This window comes from Gekko japonicus, unplaced genomic scaffold (assembly GCF_001447785.1).
Source record: "Gekko japonicus isolate JY-2015 unplaced genomic scaffold, Gekko_japonicus_V1.1 scaffold2021, whole genome shotgun sequence".
NCBI classification, from domain to species: domain Eukaryota; kingdom Metazoa; phylum Chordata; class Lepidosauria; order Squamata; family Gekkonidae; genus Gekko; species Gekko japonicus.
Genome location: NW_015165305.1, coordinates 9270 through 18548, shown reverse-complemented (window position 1 = coordinate 18548; position 9279 = coordinate 9270). Strand labels below are relative to the sequence as shown.

General features: G+C 44.7%; 1 protein-coding gene across 1 annotated transcript in view; it reads right to left on the bottom strand.

Moving 5' to 3' along the window:
* LOC107109741 (von Willebrand factor A domain-containing protein 5A-like) overlaps window positions 1-8708 on the bottom strand; it is an 11790-nt gene extending 3082 nt beyond the window's left edge. The window contains exons 1-4 of the mRNA XM_015410423.1: window positions 8617-8708; window positions 7037-7242; window positions 4462-4557; window positions 3700-3795 (exon numbers count right to left, since the gene is read on the bottom strand). Coding sequence (XP_015265909.1) covers window positions 3700-3795; window positions 4462-4557; window positions 7037-7242; window positions 8617-8651 — 433 coding nt within the window. The 5' untranslated portion in view covers window positions 8652-8708. The remainder of the gene's footprint in view (window positions 1-3699; window positions 3796-4461; window positions 4558-7036; window positions 7243-8616) is intronic.
* Window positions 8709-9279: the final 571 nt, after the last annotated feature.

The following is a 9279-nucleotide window of genomic DNA, read 5'->3' as shown; positions in this document are numbered from 1 at the left end:
TTTCAAGGCTAAAGAGTTTCTGCAGCGTCAGCTTGGAACAGAGGAAGAGTCTAAGGAGGAAGAAATGAAATTCAGTGACTCTGGTACCTCTGGAACAGAAGACGACTCTGCTACAGAAACGGGTGCTGAACCTGCCAAAGTTGTCTACGATTTTAGAGACAGAAAGCCGAAGTAAAGGCAGAAGGGCTGGGAAACTGGCCTTTTGAAGCAAAGAACACGAAGATGATCAGAAAGTTCTCTCATAACAACTAACATAATAACATAGAAACATGGAAGATGAGCAGGAACTCTACAAGTATATTGTGATACTAACACTTGTGGTACTAACATTTTCACTAACAGAAATAAGATCTCCTCCTCTTGGGTTTTTAGATTAGTGTGGTTATCTTTCCTTTATCCCTAGTTGTAGCTCCCCTTCCTAATTTTCTTTGTAGTTTGTAGTTTAATGCAAAATAAAAAATATCCCTTCGGGTGTTTCAAAATATATATATGAAAATCCTGCTAGTAACTTCAAAGGAATAGGGAGTCGTGTTCTTTGAAGTGCAGGTGTGATCCTCCCTTATTAAAGTTTTTGGCAATTTCCCAGGTCAAGTTGACCTGACCAGACACCGGCTAAGCCAAAGATTAGGGTTAAGGGAAGTGCAGTTATATTCTCTATATTATGTTCTCCTGAGTACCATAAGCTAACAATAAGAGCTTATAGTTAAATGAGAGAAATCCAGATCATGTTTATATTCTAACATATTGAATTATCAGATGTTTTAAGCAATGCCTCTCTATATATGTGTGTGTGTTGTATAAGAAAGAAGGGATTACTCTGTTTGCATTTTTTAACGGGATAACAGAAAACTTTGTTTGTTAGTGGCTAATTGGGAAAGCTTGTGTCACTGCCAATTGGTCTCTCTCTCTCTTACTTCAAAGAGAAGAGTTTACCTAGGTTAAAAGGACAGTTATGTATGTATTGTAACAAAGAAAAATCTAAATGCTTTGTTTGCAAAAGGCTAAAGCTTCAACAATTCTGAGTTTTGTTAGCTTGAGACAGGGGACTGCTTGCCTGGAGAGAAATCATTATACACAAGCCGGTGTACAAATGACCCAGCTAACTAAGTTGAGAAGGCTAATGAGAGGAGTATGTCTTTTGAAGCTTAAGGGAGGATCTGACTACTAAAGTTCAGCCAAAACAAAAGTCATTAAATCTTGCACATTTGCCAGTTAAAAAAGCACAGGTGGGTATTAGATCATGACTCTTGGCACCGATTAAAAAGGGTCAGTTATTTGTATTATAGAACAGTGTCTCCTACAGGCTGAACTAAACTGTGTTTTACAAAGTATAAACTTCAATTTTTACCAGAAGCAGATTTATAAATATTCAAAAATAATTCTGTAAAATGTCCTGATGAACCAAAATGAATAATAATGTGTAAATCAATACATCTATAGGAGTTTAATGCTACAAGGTATTTTGAAATGCTAAAAGAATTCATGTAAAGAGTTTGTTTTAGAACGTTATTGTAATGATATGTCTTCACACTTGTTAGTGAAAATAAGCTTATAAAATGCTTTAAGATACTTTTATATGCATGTATTAAGTGTAAAGAAGAACTGAGTTTGTAGAATTTTGTAACTGAACTAACAATGTAATACTGAGAATGAACTCAGCCTGAAAAGTTCAGTCAAAGGTAACAGGAGTCTGGGAGTCGTAAACAAAGTCGTAAATTATAAATAATGAAGTGCACCTGTGTTGTAGGAGTAGGAAACTCAGCCAGCTACCATCCTGTGTGCCAAATATGTGATTGATGACTGACCAGACAAAGAAAACTGAACTGAGCATGTCTACATGATGTCAGTGATGATGTAAAGTGAGGAGGCGCAAAAAGAGTATATAAGTCTGCTCATTGCATTTGCTTGTTGAACACCCAGGCTGAATTAAGCTGTAGAGGGTTCCTTATTCCAATAAATACTTTTTATTACCCTTTACTGCCTGGATGATTGTTTTCACTGTGTGGTTTATTGGCTAGCCACATAAGTCAAAGAACCTTAGCGCCTTTAGCGTATTGGCAAGAGAATCAAACCCAGTTCTCTCAGATTAGAGTCCATGTCCATGGACTTAACCACTACACCAAACTGGGTCAAAATGTGGTCGCGCAGCAAATAGTAGGAAATTGAGCAGTACAGCTGGGGGAAATGGGAGACTGAGGGCGGAAAAACTGCTTTTGCGGAATCGGTCTATATAACCCTACATCCATGTCAAACCTTTATTTTGATGAGCTGGTTTCTAGACCAAACAGTTCTTGAGATTTAAAAATGAAAAGTAACAGACACTGGAAGGTGAGTGGGTAGGAGCTGTCAAATCCTTATAAAACAGAATGTGAAAGAAGAGGTACTCAGAAGTATGGGGCTGGGCACCTCTGGACACAAATTCAGGCCTCTGTCTATGAGCCCCTACTCAGTACTCTATCCCAGTGCATTTCTCCCACAGCCTTATTTCAAGTCCATTAGTGTTCCCTCTCAAAACACCAGATTCTTTCCTTCTGTCTGTTCACAAACCTCACCACTAGAAGAAACTATTTACTTCATTTTTCTCTCCAATGAGGACACAAAGTGACTTACATCTTCCTGCTCTCCTCCATTGTATCCTAACAACCCTGTGAGGCAAGCTAGTCTGAGATTGTATGACTGGCCTAAGGTCACCCCCCAAGCTTCCAAGGTTTAGAGTGGGTATTTGAACCTGGGGTCTTCCAGATCCTACTCTGCATCTAGCTTTCGCTCCATTGTTTTACCAAACCCACACTGGAACAGAAAAAGATGCTGCTCAAAACGACATTCAAATACCCCGGGCCAAGGCCTACTGGCTGCTAAGTTACCCCTGAATGGCCATAAAACGGCCATAAATCTATAAGGTAGTACCATAAAACTGAGAGAACAAAGGAAGTGAAACTGGCATGCAGTGTGGAGGCTACCATAAAATCCTGCAAGCAAAGAAAGTGAAAGTGGCATGTAATGCAGAGGGGAATTTCTGTTCCAACGTGGGTTTGGTAAAACAGCAGAGTGAATGCTAGATGCAGAACGGGCCTCTGACACTCTCAGGCTGTGCTCACACACACAAAATAATGCACTTTCAATCCACTTTCAGTGCACTTTCCAACTGGGTTTTACTGTGGCCCTTTAATCCATGTTCACCACAGTGTCCTCCAAGCAATTCTGCACTAAAATCGAATTCATCCTTCTTTTTAATCCAGGTTTTTTCCCCCATTCTGCACTAAAATCGAGGTCAACCTTCTTTTTATTCTGTTTTTTCCCCCCATTCTGCATTATATTACCTCCCTTCAGCGGTCAGCCCAGTTTCAGCCTGCTGTTGCCCCGGGTTATTTGGGTGCTGTTTTGCTGTGGACTTAAATCGCCTCAACTTGAACACTGAGAAAATCCGGAGTGGCAGGCAAATGTGGAAAGGACCAAAATCCAGTTGGAAGGTGCACTGAACGTGGATTGAATATGCACTATTTCGGGTGTGTGATTGCAGCCTAACCACTATACCACACTAGCGCTCAATTCAAGATTGCAACTAAATGTCCTGATGTATGCCATTTCCCTCTCACCCCATCACACACAGACGTTTGCATATAAAACTGGAAAAAACAGAGACATGGTTTCTGTTGAGAACACGAATGGGATCTCTGCTGGCTTCATTGCTTCTGTTACCTGAATCGCTTTGCTTCAAACACATTAAGGGCTGGGTGGTACAATAAGCAGTGCTGCATGCGACTGCACATTCGTATTGGCTCTTATATTCTCGTTCTGTAGCACAGATTGAGGAGGAAAAGAAAGGGTTAGAGTGACTGGAGCTCTATAATTGTGGCTTTCTTTTATTGTTCATATTATTGTCCTGTTTTCCCCTCTGAGCTGAAGATCCTGGAAACGGATGCCGGCTAAGCCTATATATTGACAATATCCGAGACAGGCAGAAGTATGGACACTGCTTCACATGAGGAGTGTAGCACGTTAGCTGCCTGACACAGCAGTTACACTATATATTCAATGTGCAGGGCACAAGGATACCTAGTACCTAGTACGTGAGGTGTCTTTAAAAATCTAATTTATACCCCACCTTTGTCTCCAGTGAGGACCCAAAGTGCCATACATCATTCTCCTCTCCTCCACTGTATGCTGAAACAACCCTGTGAGTGAGTTAGGCTGAGTGTATGACTAACCTAAGGTGACCCTCCAAGCTTCCGTGGCAGAGCGGGGATTCGAACCCAAGTCTCTCAGATCCTACTCTGATACTGTAACCACCACACCACACCAACTATCAGTTCAAGACTGAATCTAAGTATCCCGATGTATGTTATTTCTGTCCCACCCCCTCCCACTCTGATGTTCAAAGAGAAAACCAGAAAAATGTGGAGTCATGATTTCTGTTGAGAACACAAATGAGATCTCTGGTGGCATCACTGCTTCTGTTACCTCCACGGCTTCGCTTCCAAAATGTTAAGGGCTGGCGGGCATGATAAGCCTGTGCATGCTGGAATTTCTGTGCACATGCAGTTTGTGAAAAGTAGTCTACATTGAGAGAGAAAAGACAGGGTTGGATTGACTGTACAATTTCATTTATCACATTTGTATCCCCCCCCCACTGAGATGAAAGCAGATTAGACCCTGGGAGCTGATGCAGGCTGAGCATCTCCCCATTGCCCCTGAAGTAGGAGACAGAAAAATTCAAAGTGCTATTAAGGACGAAGGTTCCCCATCAAAGGCTAGTGGACTGGCTTCCTGCTACCTTCCCTCTGTTGACTGTAGAAGAACATAGGCATTAGCTGACCAGATCAAGCAGCACTGCATTTGGCCTCCAACTTTAGCTAGTCAGATGTCCCTGGGAAACATAAACTGGGCTGGAAAGTGACAGTGTTCCACCACTTGTGCCCAGCATCTAGCACACAGAGGCATGCTGCCCCTGTACATGGAGGCTCCATTTAGCTAGTGTGGTTAATAGCTACAGGTAAAGCTATCAGCCACAAATATCTCTAATCTACTTCCTTGGCAGATTGGCAACCCGCTTTTACTGCTGGCGGGGGCAGCCACCCACTTTAAGAAAGTGTATGTCAAATCCACGTCAAAAGTTGCTTCACGTATTGCAACTGTGGTGCTGAAGAGCCTTCACGTATTGCAACTGTGGTGCTGAAGATCATATAGCAGCTGCTTGAGCCAGCTTCCCTTTGGTCCTTGTGGAGACATTCAAGCCAGCTGACCCTTAAAGGCACAAAACACCATCAAAGAAATTATGAAAAACCATTAATCAGTCATATGCAGCAGGAAATAAAACAACACTGGCAAGCCTTGCAATAACCTACTAGGAAGGGGACACAGTCAAAATTGTCTTCCTGCTACTCCCCACCAGGCAATTAAGGTTGGACTAATGTATATAAAGGAGCTGCGGTGGCTCAAGTGGTTAAGACGCTGAACTGCAGGCTGTGGAAGGTCGGTAGTTCAGCAGTTCGAGACCCGAGTGTGCCGCATGATGGAGTGAGCTCCCGTCTCTAGTTCCAGCTCCTGCCAACCTAGCAGTTCGAAAGCAAGAAATTGCAAGTAGATAAATAGGTACCCCTTCGGTGGGAAGGTAACAGCGTTCCACGCGCCTTGGTGTGTAGTCAGGCCGGCCACATGACCATGGAAACTTCTTCGGACAGCGCTGGCTCTTCGGCTTTGAAACAGAGATGAGCACTGCAACCCTAGAGTCGGATTCGACTGGCTTTCGAGCAAGGGAACCTTTACCTTTACTAATGTATATAAATGATATGCAAGATGATATTGCTTCACATGGGGAGTGTAGCATGTTGGCTGGCTGAGGCAGCAATTATAGTGTATATTCAATGAGCAGGGTGCAGCCCTACCTGAGTAGCCCAGGCAAGTCCGATCTCCTCAGATCTCGGAAGCTAAGCAGGGTCGACTCTGTCAAGTACTTGGATGGGATTCCTCCTTGGAATACCAGCAGTTGGGAGGCGGGGGCAGGCTTTATTCAGTCACCTCTCTGAATATCCTCTAGGCCCCCTGTAGGGGTCAGTCACTAGAGGTCATCATAAACTTCCACAGTTCCACATACACACACGCATGCACACATTAAAAAATATCAAAAAAAAAAGTGCAGGGTGCAAGGGTAGCCAGCACCTCCTTTACACAGCTTGAGACATGACAACACTCAACAGTCTGTGGAATGCTCTTTCTCTTGAAGTTCATCTGGCGTTGACTGTACTTACAAAACATTCCTTTTTGTTTGTTATTATGTGCTGTCAAGTCGCTTCTGACTTATGGCAACTCTATGAATTAACCACCTCCAAAATGTCCTGCGGTTAACAATCTTGCTCGGTTTTGCAAACAGAAGGCCATGGTGGCTTCCTTTACTAAGTCAATCCATCTCGTGTCAGGTATTGCTTTTCACCTGCCGCCTGCAACTTTCCCTAGCATGATTGTCTTTTCCGGTGAGTACTGTCTTTCTTTTCATCCAGGTTTCTGATGGAAGCAGAGAGGGGCGGGGGGGGGGGGGGGTTTAAAAAACCTGTCTTTGTAGTCTACTCTACAAAGATCTTATCCTTTTAAAAAAAATTGAACGTTCTATGCTGTATGTGTGCTCTAGCTGTTTTTTTAAATACTAGATTAATGGTGGCGGAAAGTGCGGTCAAGTCTCAGCCAATTTATGGTGACCGCGTAGGTTTTTCAAGGCAAGAGACAGTCAGAGGTGGTTTTGCCGTTGCCTGCCTCTGTGTAGCGACCCCGGACTTCCTCGGTGGTCTCCCATCCAACTACTAACCAGGGCCGAGCCTGCTTAGCTTCCGAGATCAGATGAAACCAGGCTAGCCTGGGCCATCCCAGTCAGGGCACGGGGGTCCATAGCTCCTAAAAATTAATTTAAAATTAGCTGTTTGCTGTTTGTATGATGTTTTATTTACAGCACATCTCCTGGAGAGGCGGTAGATCATGCCCAATTCCAGTTCCCTGGGTCCAGTTCATTAGCCCTTCTGTAATGAAGCCCAGCTCTTTAACTCACTTGCATGGGGGACATCTCGGTGGATAAGGGGGCCTTGCACTGGCTGGCCCAGCTCTGTGTTGACCCCCACGTAGGCCGTCTGGGAACACACCACCCCGGAACTCAGGCTCGTCTCCAGAGCCAGGCGCTGCTTTTCTCCCTCCTTCTCTCCAGCGCCCTCCAGATCCTGACACAGGGCTCGAGCTGCCAGCCGGTGAACAGGGAGCCTGGAGAGAAAAATGAGAGTGGAGGACCCTGGTCAGTGGTGGAGCGAAGCTTTGCACGTCAAAGGCCCCCAGGTTTGCTTCATATTTTCAGTTAGGGTTGTCTTGAATACAGGAGCTGGGAAAGACCTCTGCTCAAGATTCTGGACAGCTGCTCTCTAGAGCAGTCACTGGTCAGCTAGGTGGAGAAATGGTCTGACCCCTCAGGAAGATACTGCATATTAGCACGTTGGCATTGTTTTTTCCCTATTATTATTGTTTTATCTATGTACGATTGGTAGGATAAGAAATCAGGTTCTTCATTCAGCTCCTGCTGCACGTGAGCAGTTTGGTAAAGTTCAAGCAAAAGAAGCCAGTTCGTTTCCTGGCCTTTGGTCCCATGGAATGGCAGAACTCAGATTCAAAACTCAGCTTTCGGAATAAATGAATGTATAACATAGAGATTGGTTCAGGACATGGTTCTGGGCTTCAAAGTTCTAGAGGGATTTTTTCAGTCAAATTATAAATGTTAGACAGCAAATAAAGGCATCAAATATGACTGGCATCCTTTCAGTTACGGAGATGGATCTCACAAGCAGTGTTATGCCTTTAGGCGGATCATGGTGTCCCTAGCCTTGCAGATACAGCCAGGAAACACACTGCAATGATTTGAACATTGCCACGTCTTCCGTTTTCAAGACTTGCCAAGATTTCTCACTTCACCATGAAGTACTTGAAAAGCATTTCACTCCATAGAAAACAAAACAAGAACCCCAATTACCCATTTTTTAATTGCTCCCACAAATCGCTAACTTTTCCATGAAAAGAACAACAACAAAAATCTTCAGGGGGAAAAACAGATATCTGCAATCCCCCCCCTTTACTATTTTTTTCTCTCCACTTCTTTATTCCCAGTTAGATTCCACAAGGGGTGGGACCCGCGATACTTGCAGGGGGGGGAGGGAGCTCCACACCTATGAGGAAGAGGAGGAAGCAGCAGGAGGTAAGTTCCCCCCCATCCCGCCGGTTCCCCCCGTCTCCTCCACCCCCCTCCACCACCACCCGCCCGATCTCCCCCCCTTGCCTCTCTCCCCCCCCGGCTCCCGAGCGAGGCCCGTGCCGCCTCCCGTTGCGGCGAAGCCAGGTGCAGAGCGTTCCCTGCGCATTCGCAGGGGACGCTCTGTCACTTTTGGGGGATTTAAGTATCCCCCCGATATTTTTTTACAGGTTTCAGATTTTTGTGCACACCTGGGGACTGCCCCAAGTGTGCACAAAAATCTCCCTCCACCCCAGGTGCCCCCGATGTGCGGAAATAAGTATCCGCATGCAGAGGGCGACTTCGGTATTAGATATATAGATTGGCCAGTGAGAGGGGATATACACAGCGGAGTGCCCTACCTGTCTTTCTCTTGAGCTTTGAGAGGGAACTTCATTGTCTCTGTGACAGTCTGGTCTTGGAAGATGTACTGAAGCACGACAGACCCCTCAGAAACATCTGAGAGCTGCGGAAGACAAAAGTAATAATGGCAGAGCATAAGGAAAGGAGGGATTCGTTTTGGGAATACAGATGCAAAAAGAACTAAGGCCTCAAAAGGTCCTAAGGCTTCCTTGACAAAGGGGGATGGATAAGGATGGCTAATCAATATTTGGGGTCTTAGTGGAGGTTGCTTGCCTGATGCTGTCCACGGATCTGGGCATAGATGAGGCTGCGCTGCCCTTCGAAGATGGCCTGTGGGCCAGACCCCACAAGCACGGCTTCAAGACCTGAAGGCAAGTCCCATTGCAGAGAGATCCCCATTACTGCTGGCTGCAGGGCCTTCTTCAAAGACTGCAGGGCCTGAAGGAAGAAAAGAGATGCAAGTATCAACATGCAGAAGCTGGAGAGTAGGGTGTCTTGGCCAAATAAGATAAAAATGCCTTTTGAAGCCAGAAGAATGATGGAATAAGACATCTTTTTTTTATCCTGAGATGTTTTACAGACTAGCATTTAAGCATTTAAGCACCCAGCATGCAATGGGCACAAAATCAACAAGCTTTATGTCTAGAAATGGTAGGGTGCTC